Source organism: Marmota monax, unplaced genomic scaffold, assembly GCF_021218885.2.
Source record: "Marmota monax isolate L192 unplaced genomic scaffold, Marmota_monax_Labrador192_F-V1.1 WCK01_AAM20220418_F8-fsc00048, whole genome shotgun sequence".
Lineage (NCBI taxonomy): Eukaryota > Metazoa > Chordata > Mammalia > Rodentia > Sciuridae > Marmota > Marmota monax.
In genome coordinates, this window is record NW_026694895.1 from 6,320,551 (window position 1) to 6,340,027 (window position 19,477).

At 38.3% G+C, this 19,477-nt stretch overlaps 1 protein-coding gene across 1 annotated transcript in view; it reads left to right on the forward strand.

The window, feature by feature from the left end:
* The window catches only part of Neb (nebulin), a 202,939-nt gene that overhangs the window by 15,494 nt on the left and 167,968 nt on the right, over window positions 1-19,477 (forward strand). Inside the window, exons 9-26 of the mRNA XM_058573519.1 lie at window positions 653-757; window positions 5,015-5,119; window positions 5,823-5,930; window positions 7,604-7,720; window positions 9,203-9,307; window positions 9,404-9,511; window positions 9,612-9,716; window positions 10,160-10,258; window positions 11,334-11,438; window positions 12,413-12,520; window positions 12,604-12,717; window positions 13,913-14,014; window positions 14,112-14,219; window positions 14,309-14,413; window positions 15,368-15,466; window positions 17,416-17,520; window positions 18,307-18,414; window positions 18,497-18,610. Coding sequence (XP_058429502.1) covers window positions 653-757; window positions 5,015-5,119; window positions 5,823-5,930; window positions 7,604-7,720; window positions 9,203-9,307; window positions 9,404-9,511; window positions 9,612-9,716; window positions 10,160-10,258; window positions 11,334-11,438; window positions 12,413-12,520; window positions 12,604-12,717; window positions 13,913-14,014; window positions 14,112-14,219; window positions 14,309-14,413; window positions 15,368-15,466; window positions 17,416-17,520; window positions 18,307-18,414; window positions 18,497-18,610 — 1,920 coding nt within the window. The remainder of the gene's footprint in view (window positions 1-652; window positions 758-5,014; window positions 5,120-5,822; window positions 5,931-7,603; window positions 7,721-9,202; window positions 9,308-9,403; window positions 9,512-9,611; window positions 9,717-10,159; window positions 10,259-11,333; window positions 11,439-12,412; window positions 12,521-12,603; window positions 12,718-13,912; window positions 14,015-14,111; window positions 14,220-14,308; window positions 14,414-15,367; window positions 15,467-17,415; window positions 17,521-18,306; window positions 18,415-18,496; window positions 18,611-19,477) is intronic.

The following is a 19,477-nucleotide window of genomic DNA, read 5'->3' on the forward strand; positions in this document are numbered from 1 at the left end:
TATTATGGGATGCTTGAAGACAGTGGCAAATGGATACCACAAAGTCGTAAAGTATTGGATACAGAGACCAAACCAAGTTGTTCACAGAACATACAAGTGGGTAGGCCCATAGATTTCAAGCTGAGGGCTGGGGTTCAAAGCTTCTTCCCCTATACCTTCTTCCTGTGTCCCTCTTAGTCCTACTTATGTTATCATTACCCCATCCATAGATTTGTGTGATTTTTCTTCTGTAACACTCAGCATTCTGGGCATAAGAACAGAAAGTATGTGATAGTGTTGACCCACAACTGAGGGCTAATTAAGTAGGAATGGAGAAAAGACAAGATACTGAGAGTTGAGGATGCTGGTGAAAAATAAAAATTGAAATTATACAACATGGTATGAAAACAAATGGAAGGAAACAAAAGATCTAGGGTCAAGAAGACCCCGGAAAAGAGAGAAGACTCAAAGACATAGAAATAACTAGCTGTACTGAGAACAAGGACATGTACTGTCTAGAAGGACAAATTATGATAACATGGGTACTAAAATTGAAGACTTCATACAAAGATGGAAGCATCATCTTTTTTTAAAAAAAACATGCTAATAAATGGAATATGAGAAATGGTATAATTTTATGACTCATGAGCATTCCTGTCTTTTATTTTGTCAGATTACCTACAAAAAAGGTCACATCGAACAGCAGTCTCAATTCACATCTCTGCCTGATCCTCCAGATATAGAATTTGCCAAGAAAGTAACCAATCAAGTGAGCAAGGTAAGTAAACAGAGCTGGGACCCTGTGTCTTTTGGAAATTCCGCTTAATGATTTCAACCATTTAAGAAAGAAACTAAAGGTGAATTGAATACAAAACAGAATGTTTTCTGCATGTGAAACCAAAACTCTACAGCAAGAGTAACACATCTATCCACACTATAAACGATGTTAATAAGTTTAGCCAGCTTGATGACTTGGTCATTTTTAAATGTCAAAGTCACCTTTTGAAAACAGAGCCTGTGTCCTAATGTCACTTGACATTTTTACTTATGAGACTAATACTAACAGAGTAACTTGAATAACTGCACCCTTCCATGGAGGATCTGGGCTAATTTGGTGTGAAGACACTTTACAGTTTTATACAATCAGGTGTGCACAGATAAGAACGTGTGAGTGGGCCCTCAGACACAGCTTAGCTGACAGCACTGGGCAGTACACTCCATAACTTTTAAGGCCCTAGCAAGCAGCTTAGTCTGCCTATATTTAGGCTGGTGAACTAGCTCAGAGGAATGCAGCCCTGATAAGGAATGCAGCCCTGACAAGGAATGCAGAGACAAATGTTGAACTGCTGATTAGGCCCATGCTGAAGTCCTGTTTTAAATTGGTCCAAATCAGGCCACTTTCTCCTGGGATACTGTTGCTTTTAAATACTTTTCTTTGTCCTCGGTGGAGTTGAGTCTCAGTTTAGTCTTCTGCTTGAATTTTCATGGAACCTCTAGATTTCTACTTTAAAAAAACTTTATCTTGGGCCAGGCATGATGGCACACACCTGTAATCCCAGTGGCTCGGGAGACTGAGGCAGGAGGATCACAAGTTCAAAGCCAGCCTCAGCATCTAAGGGAGGCTCTACGCTTAGTGAGACCCTGACTCAAAATAAAAAATATAGAAAAGGGCTGTGGATGTGGCTTAGTGGTTGAGTGCCTCTGGGTTCAATCCCTGGTACAAAAAAAAATTTTTTTAAAAATAAAAAATAATTTGCTGGTGGGGGTAATATTTCTTTCCTAGAGAATGAAAAAAAGATACAGATGATGAAATCACTTCAGTGTTTGCTTTTGTGGACTACACTGTAGAACCCGGAGCTGTTTATAGAAAGCATCTAGAAAGTATAGTGAATTTTCACTAATAAGAAAACACCAACCTGACATTTTTCCCAGGGCTAAGCAGAAATTAACTTAAGAACTGTGTAAAGAGATGATTACCGAAAGTGTTGCTATTGGAAATAAGATTGGGGAGGAAAATTTATCTTTTAAGATAAAAAAGTCGTTTTTAAATGGTCATTTAGAAATAAAAAGAATATTTTTATTTAAAGCATATTTAAAAAGATGTCTTACTAAGGAAATATTCTTTTACCTTATTTGAGTATGCAATGTTGGCAATTTTAAAAACTCACTTTAAACCCCTCTGTAATCATTTTTTTCACCAATTTAGGTTAGCCAGATTAGAACTATGCTTTTCAATCTGGTAACCACTAGCAAAATGTGACTATCGGGCCTTTGAAATGTGACCAGTATAAACTGAGTATATTAGTCAAGTTGGGCTCTGTAACAAAATGCCATACACAAGATGGCTTAAACAACAGACATTTATTTCTCACAGCTCTGGAAGGTGGAAGTCCAAGATCAAGGATTCAGTTCCTGGTAGGCCTCCTTCTTGGCTTGTAGATAAGCCACCTTCTTGTTGTACATGGTAGAGACAGAGAGCTGTGTTCTCTCTTACCCTTCTTATAGGGACATGAGCTCACCTAACCCTAAGTATTTCCAAAAATCTCCAACTCTAACTACCATCACATTGGGGGTCAAACCTTCAACAAATGAATTTGGGTTTGGGGGAAAATTTTGTTTCATAACACTCAAAGCTCTATATGTGAGAAATATACACTTGGCCTTGAAAACTTACTAGGAAAGAAAAAAACAATGTGAAGTAGCTCATTATTTTATATGATTACATGTTGGAATGACAATATTTTGCATTTAATGGGTGAAAGTATATTATTAATTTCCCACCTGTTCCTTTTTACTAAAGTGCCCTTCATTGTATGTCTATTGGAGAGTACCACTCTGTTTGGATAAGGTGACAGTGTTGGGTACTTTGAAAGCATTGCCAGACCTGAGTTTACCCTTGTGGTACAATATGAGATAAGGGGAGAGTGGCTGTGGATAAAGGTCACTGGATTTGACCATAGTGACATAATTCATCCTAGTCTTATCTAGATTTCCAAGTTCTTAATGACTATTGTGCATCCAGAATAATAATCATGCTGGAGATTAATGCTTGTGCTTGGCAGCACTCCATTTAGCAAGAGAGGCGCATGGCTGCCAAGGGTGACTTATCTATGGGGCTCTTCCCTTCTCTTGAAGTCTCCCCCATTAACAAGCTCTTCTGACCCATATTCCTACATCATCATGTCCTCTTTCTCTCCAAAAAAACTCCTTTACCGACTCTCATGCATTTAAACACTTGGCATTCCCTTGCCAGATTGTATCTTCCAGATCCCTCCTTTGTCTTACGGTGCAGATGGTAATGGTCACATATCTGCAAGAGTTTTATTCATAATATATTCTATTTATCAGCCTTCTTTATTATTACCTGTCAGAAGAAATTCTCTTACCTTTGTCTTTGGCTAAATTAATGAGCTACATGCTAGCACCCTCTCCTGGCTCAGGTGTATTCTATAGCACTAAATGCAGATGGATGGGTAAACAAAGTTGTTCATATCAGCAGATATTCTTGGTGAGGAAAATAGGTGCCCTATCACCACTTGGAAGTGGGGTTCTGAATGGAACACTTAGAGGTCCCTTCAGTTCCTCTGTGCCTGCCTCTCTACTTCCCTCCAGATTTACAATAGTAAAAACATAAGATTTTATGTTAGAAACTGGAATCTAGAATTTTTTTTTTAAAGAAAATCTTTCAGCAACATATTGTTACATAGCAAAAAGCTCTGTTCTTCTGAAATGGAAACTCTATTGCATAGAATTGAGAAGACTCCTATTGATTTTACAAGAAGAGATTTGATTGAGTCAGGAAGGTAACCCCTGGGCCCACAGTTGGCAATAAAAAATACCAGTTGGGACCCCTTCCATGCTCTCTGAAAGGATAACTTCTATGAATGGGGCCATCAGGAGTCTCAGGTTTAGCTATTCACAGAAAAAAATGTGATTAACTAACTAGCTTTATATTCCTTTCTATTTAATAACCATATAAAAACTAAGATGCAAACATGGAAAATAGAAAATGAGGTCATATGTTTCACCAAGACATTAAGGGACCTGATTGGCAGTTCAATGGAAGTAACTTTAGTTGATTTCTGGGGAGGACAGACAATACTTTGGGGATGGAATCTTGGTCTATTTATTGACATATGGTCCCCATTTAGCCACAGAAGGTGTCCCAGAGCTTGTAATTGACCCAGTGTATTTTCCTCTGTTGAACAAATAAAAAGAGTAGGGAAATTTAATTATTTCCTCTAGGTTTCCACTGGTCAATTCTGAATTCAATGGAGTGGGAGCGAAGTGGTAGGGGGTGTTGGGTGTCACACCCATGTGATGGTATCCCATGTTTCACTGCAAAATGCCCCAACATGCACAGTGAGACTCCATGAATGGCAGAGAGTCTCCGCTGGCATCTGCCTCCCTCTTCCTCTTCCTCCTCCAGCTACAGGGCTTTGTCCTTTTAACTTCTCTCCATCTGCAAATTCAGGGGAGGCCATGACTTCCTCAGCAGCTAACAAGAACAGAGTCATCCTGGACTCAGGAGTGGACTGCAAGTGATCCATCTCCACCCTGACCTATTTCAGCTGCTGTGTAGGAAGAAATAATAATCGTTAGTTCAGATAGGTTAAGAAGGCAGGAAGGACCTTGAATGAGGGGTCTGGGTGGTCTTATACTCTGTTTTATATCTTGTTTTAATATCTTTTTAAAAATCAGACATCTGTCGTTCACTGTGAGGATTAATCTCCTACTCAATTTTCATTAATCTATAGACACAATACCTATTTCTCAACAGTAGCCCAAGGTTTGGCCCTATTATTTAGGACTATCTGCTGCTTCTAAACTTCAAACTGTATTACAAAGTTCTCTGTATCTTGGTTTTGGGATGTGTCAAGCCTGAGTGCCCCTCCCAATCCTAGAGTTTTCTTCCTCTGACAGCAAGCAGGATGAAGGGCTATATCCCTACCAAAAAAAAAAAGTTTAGAAGATCTTGAATTATGTATTCATAAAGAACCTCTGAAATCTTAAGTGTTTTCTCTTTTTCTCTTAGCAAAAATACAAAGAAGACTATGAAAAGAAAGTCAAAGGCAAATGGAGTGAGACACCTTGCTTTGAAATTGCAACTGCCAGAATGAATGCCGATAACCTCAGCACAGTAAGTAGGAACAGAAGGCTAGGTGTCTAGGCAGGGGACCCTCTTTCTGCATGACTTCTAGCCATCTACTCAAGTAGTGCCAGAGCACTGGAGGTCCCTCTTCTTAGGGACAGGAGGTGATGCAGAGTTCCTATTTTAAAAGAAATCCCATGAACTCTTTCCTTTTAAAAATTTATTTTGAACAAATGCCCTTATTTTTACCTCAATTTTCACAGGAACAAGATGATGAGACCCTCTTACTGATTGCAAAGTGCAGTTGGTATAAGTTAAAGGGGCTCTTTTGTGTTTATTCTATATGAATCCCACCATTATATGCTATTATAATACACCAATAAAAATATAGAAAAAATAAATTTATTCTTTGCATGGGGCACCAAACTACCTTTGTAAAATTGATTAATTTAGTTTCTTTTAATGGGAAGTTGGAAATTTAATTGTTCTTTTTCTTCACTCTGCTTCTTGCTTTCAAGAAGCACTTTCTTAATAGCCAGAACAGGCCTTTCTAATCATTTTTCCAGCTTATTCTAATGGTTCTAAATCTCCATTAAGTTGCTGATCATTTTTGCAAGGGCACCACATTCTCTGATTGTAATCTGACCTCTTAAACCAAGGGGTGTTTGGCTTTGGATGACTTCAAATGCCCTGTGTCCTCTCATGTGAACTCTTGCACAGTTTGTTCTCCAGTATGTTTATTGTTTTACAGAGGAAATATCAGGAAGATTTTGAGAACCTCAAAGACCAGATCTACTTTATGCAGACCGAAACACCAGAGTATAAAGTGAATAAACAAGCTGGGTTGGCAGCTAGCAAGGTATGAGGGATTGTCCTGTTGATCTTGATAGGTTTAGTGGGGTAAATTTCTAACTCTGCTCTTACACATAATGAAAAAGGAAGGGTGGGTTTTGGAGGGAACTATCAAGGTTGAGACCAGTGAATTTCAGGCATTTGAAGAGCAGAATAAAAACAATAATATATCAGCAAAAGGATGTAAGTGCAGAGATGGGAAAGAGCCGTATAAGCTGAGGAGCAGGTGAAGTGAGAAGGGAGTCATCAAGAGTGCCAGATGTTTCTGGAGTAGGTTTGCTGACACGTGGGTGGCAATCTGCAGAGCAATTTGGTCAAGTCTACTTGGAGAGGGTCCATGATTGAATAGGAAGAAAAAAATTGAAGGGATGAGTATATTCAACTCTTTCCAAATATTTTCCTGGTTGGAAGAAAGAAAATGGGGAAGTAGCTGATGGAAAAGTGGATGAAGAAGGAGTTTGTAAGATAGGAGGAAAAAAAAACCCACCATGTTTCTATGATGAAAACCTTCAGTAGACACGGGACATGGGTTGATGTTGGAAGACGGAGAATGGCTGGAGTGGCATCCATGATAGGTGAAAGGGGACGTGATCTGGTGCTTAAGAGGAGGGATGGCTTTGTCACAAGTCCTGACAATCCACCCACATAACAGAGAAGTCTTTGTATCCCAGAAGCAGATAGGGGAGAGTGGGATCTGTGAATTTGCTCTCTGGTCATTTCCATTTTTCAAGAACATATAATAATTCCATAAGGCAGAAAGGCTGTGTCTTCTACACCAGTGGAGTCCCCCTGTGATACTGTAGGCTGCAGGATTGGTGCATCTGAGTTTCAGCTGTGTGTCTCTTGCCTTTCGATACTAAGCTGATCCATTTTGTTTTATGAGATTCTTCAATTGTTGGTCATTTATTTAGGATTCTTTAAACTTCTATGATTATCCCAACTGAAAGAATGATTTAGACTAGGGATCATGCTCAGAACCAGAATCTTGTTCTACCTCCCACTGATGTGCTCCTGGTGGGGACTTTAGGCTCTCCTCCCACCCCACCACCAACTTATTGCTTCTGCCAGGGCTGAAATGAAAAGTGCAAGTTGGGAAGGACAAAATGACAGGGTGAGGTTGCCACTATTCTTCACACCACAGCTCTTTCCTCGTCTTCCTGCTTGTGCATTAAATATGTGCTGCTCAACACACAGTCGCAGGTGAGGCATGAAAGAAGAGGGTGAGGATGCTTCTAGCTGAGTTTCTTTAAAACTGTGTTGACAGAGAGGCAGCTGGAGGGTAAGAGCTGAGTGAAGGTTCTACAGCAGCAGGCATCTGGGACCCGATGTGCTGTCATTATTTGTGTCATTCTCTCTCCCATTATTTATGTATCTTTTTTTCTCTTTGAGGGCTGGGACCATGTGTTATTCTTTCTTGTGTCTGTCTCAGAGCCAGGCACATAATCAACCTCCTATGGATATTTCTGAATAAATAAATGAATGAGAAGAAAAAAGTATCCTGGAAATTTATGCAGTTTCTCTGCTGCTATTATGAGTTACTATGAGTATTTTGCTTGTACAATGTCAAGCTGCCATTTTTCTAAAAAGAAAATTGATTTGTGGAACTATGTCATAATACCCATAATGGAGATTGGGGACAAAAATAACTGGAGTTACTTTATCACTTTATTCATCCTACAGGTAAAATATAAAGAAGACTATGAAAAGAATAAAGGAAAAGCAGATTATAATGTACTTCCTGCTTCAGAGAATCCACTGCTCAGGCAGCTGAAGGCAGCAGGAAATGCCCTAAGTGATGTAAGTATATTCTTCTCAAAAAAGTGTTTTATAAATCTTGGCTGCAAGAATGATGTCTTTTTTCTTTCCATAATGACTAAATATATACATAACTTTACAAATACTTTAAGGTTAGGGAGTAACCGTTTCATGGGAACTAGTTATGAATGCCTCTGAGTGGGATAAGGCTCAATCTCTGCAAGCTTGGGGTTTAGTTCAATGAACAAGGAAATCCTCTTGTGGTTAGAAGCTCCAAGTGGCTGGACCTCTGTGGGCAAAGAACACAAGGAGATGTGCAGTGACTTTGACAGAGCAGAAGACTTTCAAAGACAGATCTTCACCCCAGAAACCATCATTTGCTGACCACAGAGCTTAAAAGATTGCTCCCTGTGTCTCAACAGGAATTTCTATTTTCTACATGTAGAATTAAGAGTCTGACTAAGTCAGGAGATGTAAAGTAAATTAGATAAATAAACCTGAGTTTGATATTTAAAGACTAATGACCTAAGACCAATTTGATCCCCCCCCACCACACCACACACACACTCAATATGTGATCATTTGAGGTTTTTCTTTATGGTAGATTGTATTAAGCTTTCTCAATAGTTAATCATTTTATGCATCTCTCTGGGTGGGTTGGTTATCTTTTCTTTACCCTTGAATAAAGTCAGCACCATAGGAAATGTTTGCATGAGATTGGGGAGGGGTGGGGTGATGGGGCAAGTGAGAGGGTGCAAGTGTCCAAACGGTTCTGGGAAATCAATACAAAACTTGTGCTTCAAAATGAAGGACATCTTTATCAATCATGTACAATCTCAGGCGCAAATCTGCTTTTGTTGATAAAAGCAGGAATCTAAGCACATTTTAAAAGAATAGAATCATTTTAAATTTTGAAAACCCAACATGAAAAATGTAACAATGATCTGCTTTCACAGCTGCATTTAAAACCAATAATTGATTCATTGCTGTTCAAGCTAAAGATAAATCCTAGCAGAGAAGAAGAGTTAGTAATGACTCATTGTTTGGATTCTCATATAGGCCTTTTTGGGGGGGGGGGATTTTTTTCCTCCCTTGGTACAAGAAGGAAGAGAGATTATGGATTTCTCAACCTATGTTTACTTCTTCATGAAGATTTATTTAAAAAAAAAACTTGTTCAAAAGTTCAAAACCTCTATGTGTGCCAGGGTATCCTTAGTGAGGAAATTATGTGCATTGAGAGAGACAAAGAACAATCTAGAGATACCCAAGCATCTGAACTAAGGCCTTGGTTAGAGGTGGAATATTGGTTTCTTAATTTTTTAAAATGTTAAAGACTTAGGCTTTACAATACTTGCTAATAGAAAAGCTTTGTGATTCATGGCACCCCATGTTTGACTGTCAGCTTTTAAGAGAGTTGACAGGCAATATCTTTTCTTCTTTTGTTTAGTTTCGGAAAATACGAGTGTTCTAATCAGTGTGGGAGTGACAGGAATCTATTTTAACTGATTTTTTTTTCTTTGACAGAAACTATACAAGGAAAACTATGAAAAGACAAAGGCAAAGAGCATGAATTACTGCGAGACCCCCAAATTCCAGCTTGATACTGTTCTACAGAACTTCAGTAGTGACGTAAGCAATCCTACCATCACCCCCGAAGTTAATAAGGACCCATCATTTGATAAATTACTTAATCAATGAACAAATGAAATACATTTTGTCTTTCAGACTAAATATAAAGATTCCTACTTAAAGAATATTTTAGGACACTATGTAGGCAGCTTTGAAGATCCATATCATTCACACTGCATGAAAGTCGCAGCCCAAAACAGTGATGTAAGTCCTGAGACAGTTGTTTGGCTTTCCAAATAGCACATGTTGGGGGGCATGAATACAATGGTTGCATCTTTTTATCTACTTCTTTTTCTCTTCATAGAAAAACTACAAAGCAGAATATGAAGAGGACAGAGGAAAAGGCTTCTTCCCCCAGACCATAACTCAGGAATATGAAGCCATCAAGAAACTAGATCAGTGTAAAGATGTAAGTCTGTAGTGTGAACTCGGAATGTTATTGCCCTCTATAGTGTCTAGTGGTCAAGATAAAGTTAAAATTTTGACACTTATGCAAATGTAAGCGAGGAAATTGTAAGAAACCAAAATCTATCTTGTAATAGAGTAGCTATTTTCTTCCTTTGGCATTCCCACATTTCAAGAGCTAATTCCAGCTCGTTTTTCTTAAATGAGTTATGGGGACTCTGAGGACATGGGAAGGCTTTTCAGATAGCTGTAAGAGCATCCCCCAAACTATAGACTATAAAACTAAAAAAACTAAAGTTTTTAGTTAGTTTTTTAGTCTAGTTAGAACTAGACTATAGTCAGTGAATGTTTTATTAGCGTTGAGGGGGTCGAGTTCTGCCTGCTCAGCCCATGGACCACCTAGGATTTGACAGGTGCTGATAAAATAAATCCCTTTTCTTTCTACAGCACACCTATAAAGTCCATCCAGATAAAACAAAGTTCACGCAAGTTCCCGACTCTCCAGTTCTGCTACAAGCCCAAGTCAATTCCAAGCAACTGAGCGATGTAAGTTCCTCTAAATGGCCAGGAAATCCACTTATAAGGGAGAGTATTTTATAATTTTATATGTAAAATTCAGTTTTATTTCTTTATTGAAGGTCTGGAGATAAAACCCAGGGCCTCATTCATGCTAGGCCAGGGTTTTAACATTGAGCTATATACATCCCCAGCCCATAAAATCCAATCTTTTGTCACATTTATAGGAAAGGTTGTGTAAATTTTAACAAGTTTAACTTTTATATATTTGTAATCACCTAAAATATTTTCCTGTTTGGTTGTCTTCAATCTTCCTGGGAGAATAATGATTCTGTGATAGAAACTGATGTACCCCCTTAAAGCATGGAAAAAATGAGTCCTGGAATCAGACTAAACTTCCAGCTCTATCACTTATGACCAGGTGGCCATGTTATTTAACATCTCTGTGCTTCATATGTCCCTTTTATAATTTATGGCTGTTGTGGAAATCAAGTGAAAGGAGAAGTGTGTATAGCATTCAAGGTGGCCCTGACCAGGTATTCAACATATGGGATTTCTCTCTCCCAAATAAGTTTCTGGGAAATGGAGTCTTTGAGACAATTTTTTTTTCATTTAAGCTCTAAGTATGAATTTCCAAACTTGTGTTAAAAGATAAAAATACAAGTGATGTCAGCAGATTCATAGTCAGAAATGAAGGCTCCTGTTGGAGCATCAGCAACGCTGATGTACGTGAGGTGACACGCAGGGATGCTTCTCTAGAAGTGAAGCATTGATAATGAAAGGAAGATGGACCATGTGTGTCTCAGGACCTAGTGGGCCCACTGTGGCATGCACAGGGGAGGGGTGGGATGTGGGAAATCCACTTCATTCCATGAGGGTCTTGCCATGGCAACTCTTGTGGTATCAGCTGTCAAAGGTCCAGCATATGGGCTCAACAAAGCAGGGTGGCCAGCTGGAGCTCTGGATCTCTCTTTCATCTTAACAACTTTGTTCCTTCACAAAATGTTCCATGCAAGAGAAGTTTTTTAATTTTGCAGAAATTTTTCTCCTGAACTAATTGGTTTTCTTCTACCCTTGCCCCACCCAATACCCCTCTCTCTTTTAGCTAAATTACAAAGCTAAACATGAAAGTGAGAAGTTCAAGTGCCACATACCCCCTGATACTCCTGCCTTTATCCAGCACAGAGTCAACGCTTACAACCTGAGTGATGTAAGTCCCATTCCCACTGTACCATGTGGGGTACCCACAACCAGTGCTTTTATCTTTGAATTGATTCACTGCAGTTTAACACAGACTTCAATGTTAAAGATGGAAGAACAGTTAACATTTACGTCATGTTGATATGTCTGCCAAGGTGACTATGAGTTCACCTTGTAAGATGTGTACAGCCATCTTATAAGTAGCTTCATTCAGTTAGGAAATCTTAATATCTTTTAACCAACCCTAAAACTACCACCTCTAATATATGCTTAATTGCAAATCTGGGTATTAGATCTTTTCACCGCATTTTCATTTATGTTATGGCACAATTAATTTTTTCAGAACCTGACATTTTAGATATAATTTCATTTCCATTTATTCCCCAGGCCTATAATGTCCTTATTTTACACAAATTATACTTATTTCTCCATGTAAAAGAACTTGCACTAATGAGAATACAGAGTAGTTAAAGGGCAGAAGGCCAGGTATCTATTGCCGTCTTTCATTTTCTGAGCTTAATTTTGTAGAAAAGTCAAATTACCCTTGAGGATCTCAATTACTTCAATTCTATAAATGAATACTAAGATTATCTGGCATCAATGAGTATAGTAATGATTCATGAAATAACCTTTGCAAAGGATTTAGAGATCAAATGAAAGTGATGCCCTTATACCATAAAAAGTAAGTTACCTGGAGAATATTTGTGCCACTCTATAAAACATTCAGCGTTTATAAATCAAATATTAGTATGAAAACTAGAATTAATTTAATGAAAGATTCTAAGGGAAAGCAGAGAAGCCTGATCTTGGAGAATTAAAAACTCTAGCTTCAGAATTATCTGAAGTATGCATGATTTCCTCAACACTGCCCAGAGTCTGTCTGTTTGATATTTAGACGAGGTAATAGTTACCCTTTAGCTTTTAGGTGTAACAATACACTTATCGCTTTTGTTCCTGTTCCTTTGCTGAAATTTTCCTGTCCAGAATGTTTACAAGCAAGACTGGGAGAAGAGCAAAGCTAAGAAGTTTGACATTAAAGTGGATGCCATCCCTCTGCTGGCAGCCAAAGCCAACAGCAAGAATGCCAGCGACGTGAGTATGGCCTTTCCATCTGGGCAGGTGGCCCCAGGCTGTGTCCTGGTGAGTGGGCTCCAGCAGGTGGGATGTCTTTGCAGGTGATGTACAAGAAAGACTATGAGAAGAGCAGAGGGAAAATGATTGGAGCCCTCAGCATTAACGATGATCCCAAGATGCTGCATTCCTTGAAGACAGCCAAAAACCAGAGTGATGTGAGTTTCTTTGTAAATCACGCTTACTTTCAGATTTGGCCACACTGATGTTTAATATAACCTTGAATTGGCTGTTAGTTAACCTAACTGATATCTCAGGTGCATGATGACAAATCAAATGTGAAAGGCCAGATGATTAGGAAAGATGAACTTTCTCATTTTTACTGATGTCTCTGTACTTTGAGATGACGCTAAGTGTTACAAAGGTCCCTTAGTGTCCTCTGTCTCATTAGGAGGAAAAATGTACTAGCCATATAATTTTCTTTATTGTTTTTCCTAGAAATGGGCTCCGTATCTTAGTATGTTTAATGTATGTAGCATATGGCATGCGTGTATTCATTCAGTGCCCTGAGCTGATTAAAGTTGTTTGCAAAGACATAGGCAGGAAAATAAAAAGCAAGACGTGAGAAAACCAATTCAAAGACAAAAAGCAGGAAAAACTAGATAGAACATAAACTCAAAAACAAAGTATTTTACTTTAGGAATTTTATAAAATATCGATCTCATTGTAAAAACTTTAAAACACTTGCTAAAAATAAAACTTTTACCAAAATTGTTTTTCTAATTTCTATTAAGAAAATAATATCCCCTACCTTTCATATCATTCACAAGTGTTCTTATCTTTATTGAATATATTTTTGGATTTCTATATGAGAGAATTAAAAGAAACTAGAAGAAAGATGATACATACATTAAAAACAAAAGTCATCTTTTCATGTTTTGCTATTACAAAAAAAAAATGTTAGAACTTAATGATAAAGCCAATTTCCGGGAGTGTAAGAAACTGTGTTTTCACCAAGTGCTAAACTGATGCCTCTTTTAAACTATGCCCAAGTATCTAAGGTCCACCTTATACTGTTACACCTCATTTTGCACCTAAAAAAAATCATTTTTCTCCTAAAACATTCAAATGGAATGAATTATTTTAGGACAGTAACTTTCCTGAATAATAGTATTGATGCGCTATAATTTATTCAGTCTGAGAAATATTGGGACAAATAATGTAAATACATTTATGGTTTTTAGCAGATGAGATTATACAAGTCATGAACCTCAAGCATATCCATCCTGCTTTTCTGCTTAGTGGAAAATACATGTGGAGAAAATACATTGGTGAAAGGGAGGCGATGACATGCCAGGTTTTTATTCCATGAGATGAATTTTTCTTTGTTTAATTTTCTTTTCCCTTTGACAGAGACTATACAAGGAAAACTATGAGAAGACAAAAGCAAAGAGCATGAATTACTGCGAGACCCCTAAATATCAACTTGATACACTGTTGAAGAACTTCAGCGAGGTTTGAGTGGCCCTGGTTATTATCTCTGGGGTGGGAAGGCTTTCCTCTTGTTTGACAGATGACTATTAATATGAGTTGTGCACATTTTCTTTTTCAGGCTAAATATAAAGATTCATATGTAAAGAATATTTTGGGACATTATGTAGGCAGCTTTGAAGACCCATATCACACACACTGCATGAAAGTTTCTGCTCAAAATAGTGACGTAAGTTTGAAGACAATTATTCACGCCTCCCAGAGACATTGTTTGGAACAATAGCAATCCTGATCTATTTTTATTTTTTCTCATTATAGAAAAGTTACAAAGCAGAATATGAAGAAGATAAAGGGAAATGCTACTTCCCTCAGACAATAACACAAGAATACGAAGCAATTAAGAAGCTGGACCAGTGTAAAGATGTACGTCAGCTGCCCTGGATTCTTGAAATTGGGTTTAGGGTTCTTGTGACATCTAGTGGTAAATTTAGCAGGAATTTAAATACTAACATCTAGTGGTTAGCCAGAGACATTAAATTTAAAATTTTGCTTTTTGGGTAGAATCAGGAAACACAAAAATTACTACAAAGAAGTCATTTCATTATGAAGTAATTTTAGGTTTTATAGACCTTTCTGTCCTTAGTTTATATGTATGCAAATTCAGGGCAAAAGGAGGACACACAGGTTTGAGAGAGGTTTGGCATTCGCCATTCTACAAATTTACAGGAGGGGCTGGCAGGTGCCAGGCACTGTCCTTGGTGCTGGGAAAAGATAGAGAACACAGTGAGATGCCTCTCTTGGAGCTTCCAGGGAGGAAGAGACAGATGATAAACAAAGGAAGAGAGCTCAGAAGCAAGAAAGATACCAGGCAATGATGAGAAAGTGAGGAATTAAAACAAGATGCTGTTGAGAGAGTGGTTCAGTGCCTTGAATTACAAGGTCAAAGAAGGTCTGAGACAGACTGTACAACCACACCAAGATGAGCGGTAGAGAAGCAGGAAGAACAGCCTGAAAGGATGAGGTTACTGTGATACTGGGGAGGGAAGAGTAGCAAGAGGTAAAACGGCAGGAGGTGAAGGAGGGTGGATCCTGCAGGGTTCTTCCACCATGGTGCAGTTTAGATTGCAAACGAAATGCAATGGAGAACCACTGCAGGGCTTCAGCACTGGAAGATGAGTGACTGGAATGTAGCAGAAAGACGAGATAACTGCAGGAGGAGAGGGGAGGAAGAGCAAAAAAGGAGTTAAGAATGTAATCAATCAAGTTTTCAAGAATAAAACAACTTTTGGCTAGAACCTTTTCATGCTTTAGTGTGTATATGAACAAGAATATGAAGATATAGCATAAAATTTCATTGAAGGATATCTTCTTTTCTAGCATACCTATAAAGTTCATCCGGATAAGACTAAATTCACGGCTGTCACTGATACTCCTGTACTACTGCAAGCCCAGCTCAACACCAAACAGCTCAGTGATGTAAGTGCCTGGCTGGTGCAAGTATGGGTGACCCAGAGTGCTTGGCTTATTTAAAATGTCAGCATTTACAAGCTTATTCTTCATAGACTCATCTACCATCCCAGTAATGTTATTTTTTGTTGAATAAAATGCAAATAAAGCTCCTAGATTGAAATGGGGCTTAAGGAAAACCATGTTAGACAATAAAAGTAGCTCACAGTTCTTCAATACCTCATTGATTTTTACTAGAAGTACCAAACTTACTCATTAGGGTCTATCATAAGCACACTAAAACTTCATGCCATCTTTTTAAATGAAGCACCAACAAATGCATTTATTGGGGTAGGTAACAAGGCAAACATTCATATTCTTGAGTTTGCTAACAAAGATTTACAAAAATAAAGCACACTAATAACAACGACTTCAGGCAATGATAAGGAACTAGTAGACAATTATCCTACTGAATTAAAATAGAATGGCGTTGGAGAGAGTGGATGGGCATTTCAACCTTTTAGTTAGGATGCATGCTGGAATCAGGCAGAACAACATGCTTCCTAAACATGCACATTCTTGTGATTACCCAGTGTCCCTGTTAATGTGTAGATTCTGAATCACTAAGTCTGGGGTAACCTCATGCTCTGAGTCTGTAAGAGTTGTTAGGTGCTGCTGTTGCTGCTGCTATGATTGCTAGACACACTGTAAGTAGCAAGGTGCTAATGTGCTAAGTTCTAAAGTCAGGGAAAGATATAGTTCACCCAACTAGAAAATGGGTTTTAGTCACACAAGTTAGCTCCCATTCAATCGGTAAAGACAATAGCATTGGTATCACTTAGAAGTCATATCAGTTCATATGCAACTTTCCCTAGCACATTAACATTTTGTGACCGAATAAAGAACAGCTGAACACTAACCATATTGACCAGGCTAGACTCAGCAAACTACAGAAGAACGTGGGGCTGTACAGTTGTCTAGTTACAGTGTTCTTCTTATTGGCCCAGTTAGGCCACAGGCTCTGTCTTGGAGGTACTTAATGCACAGTTCTCAGTCTTGTGCATTTTGCTTTTAGCCCTAAAATTCAACAGCCTCATTCCTTCTTTATACTTCTACCTTATATCACCTTCTTAAAAATTTAAAGTCCCAAGTTTAATATTTTAATGAGAATTTATCTTTTTAGCCTAATATTTTACTTAGAGTTATTGGTGGCCTTTGTTACTATTCTGATTGCAGAATTTCGTAGGTTTGGGGTTTTCATGCCCACTAGGCACAGCCTAGTGGTGTTGATCAGATTTGTTCCCCATGTATATAGTCTAATAGTAATTACAAAATGGTGCCCCAAAGTCTGGTTATACCACCATCCCTGAAAGAGAAAATGAGAATTCAAATTCTGTGCTAGATTTTGACAGGATTGAATTCTGTTAAGAGGCATTTTTCTTTAAAAAAAAAAAGAAAGAAAGAAAGAAGAGGGCCATCAAAAACTTTGATATATATATATATATATATATATATATATATATATTGCCCTACATAAATTGAAGGAAATTGCTACCCTGCACTGTTTGGATATGTCTTAATCTATTTTCTGTTGCTATAACAACATACCTGAGATCAAGTAATTTATAAAGAATACAGGTTTATAAATAAACCTCTCATATTTCTGGAACCTGGGAAGTCCAAGAATGTGGTGCCAGCATCTGGTGAGGCTTTCTTGCTGCATTATAATGTTGAAGCAAGACAGGTCTAGCCACCCAGAGCTCACTTTTATAACAAAACCACCCCTGTGATAGCCCTTTTATCCATTAATCCATGAGTGGATGAATGCAGCCATCAGGGCAGAGCACTCATGATCCAGCCATCTCCCAGAGGTCCCACCTCTCAAATACCAATAATGTATGACTTTGTGATTTAACTTTGCAACACATAAAACTTGGGGATACATTCAGCCCATACTAATATCCTCTACTGTTTTTCAGCTGAATTACAAAGCCAAACACGAAGGCGAGAAGTTCAAGTGCAACGTGCCAGCAGATGCCCCAGAGTTTATCCAACACAGAGTCAATGCCTACAACCTGAGTGACGTAAGTACCGAAGCCTCAGAAGCCTGTATGAAGAGAGGAAATGTCACAGGTGTTCATTTAAAAAGAAAAAATTAGGAATTATGCATACGAACAACTGTTGAGATTGTTACCACAGTGCAAGTGGAGCTTGTAAGGCTCAAAGCATTGAAGACCCTTACTTCGCTATAAGATTTTGTTTTCCAAGGCCTCTGTAACTATCAGAAGTATTCTCTCATTTATCCCTCTGCTAACCCCAGTAGTTTTATAAGGTATCTCTGATGTAAATATCCCATTTCACCTTTTCCAAATGGTCATCATTTTGCATTATCCATTATACATCAGGATAGCAGTCTTTAGAAAGTCCCCAGAAGCCAGGTACAGTGGTGCATGTCTGTAATCCCAGTGGCTCAGGAGGCTGAAGAAGGAAGATCATGAGTTCAAAGCTAGTCTTAGCAGCACAGCGTGTGGAGGCCTCAAGCAACTCAGTGAGACCCTATCTCTAAATAAAATATAAAAAAGGGCTGGGGATGTGGCTCAGTGGCTATGTGCCCCTGAGTTCAATTCCCAGTACCAAAAAGAAAAGAAAAGAGAGTTTCCAGAACATTAAAGAGTGTTCTGGTACTTAACTTAGTGATAAGGAGGAAGAAACTAGATGATAAGTAAATCAGTACTACCATTTGGTAAATAAAGTATTTCTAGGTAAAATAAGCCTACATATGCAAATTACAATTTTTAAAAAAATTTTTACTGGATTTATCTGTGTTCAATGTTGTTTTTATCATTTTCTGCTGAAATTTTACTGTCCAGAATGTTTACAAGCAAGACTGGGAGAAGAGCAAAGCTAAGAAGTTTGAAATTAAAGTGGATGCCATCCCTCTGCTGGCAGCCAAAGCCAACAGCAAGAATGCCAGCGACGTGAGTATGGCCTTTCCATCTGGGCTGGTGGCCCCAGGCTGTGTCCTAGTGAGTGGGCTCCAGCAGTGGGATGTCTTTGCAGGTGATGTACAAGAAAGACTATGAGAAGAGCAGAGGGAAAATGATTGGAGTCCTCAGCATTAACGATGATCCCAAGATGCTGCACTCCTTGAAGACAGCCAAAAACCAGAGTGATGTGAGTGTCCACTCATCTTCAGGGGGGCTTCCTTGTGAGCATGCTGGAGGGAGTGACAGGAGAAAGCACTTCATGCCCATCGCGCCCTCGCGTTCACAGGACCCTAATGAGAACTGTAGGAGGAGGAGTCCCCAAACTCTTGCACCTCTTGCCATTGAGGACAGAAACCACTGATGGGTGCTTGGTGTCCTTTTCATTTTGAAAAATGTATTCAATAATAGCAATAGATTATCAATTGCCGTTCTCCAAGCCCCTTGGAAAACGTCAATAGATGTTTTCATCTAGGTGTAAAATAATTTTTGAGATGATGATTTTAAAACTACTTTGGAAAAAAAAAGTCATGAATCACAAATACAAAATCTAAATATAGGGAGCTGGGGTTGTGGCTCAGTGGTAGAGCACTCTCCTAGCATGACATGAAAATAAATAAATAAAATAAAGATATTGTATCTATCTACAACTAAAAATATTTTTAAAAAGTTCTAAATATAGCTATTAATGCTTTTTATTGACTTCAGTAATTAGTACTGGCCTAGGTATAAGGAAAATACTCCATTGATTATTGGCTCCTTGAGAATATCATTAAAAAATCTGAGCCACTTCTCTAGAAAAATGAACATTTTTTTTTCATTCCTCTTGCCTGAATTACAGGGATCTTGTAGATATCCTTAAGAGCATCTATGGGGCCATCTATCCTTTCCTGGTTATAGTTTTTACTCTACAGGGGAAAACATTTGCTATTGCAAATTACAGTATATATTGTGTTTTAAAAATGTTTAGAGTAATAATGATATCCAACAAAGCTTGCAAATAATCATTTTTTATTACAAAGGAAGATGTTCGTATCATGTCCTTTAATGTTAACGT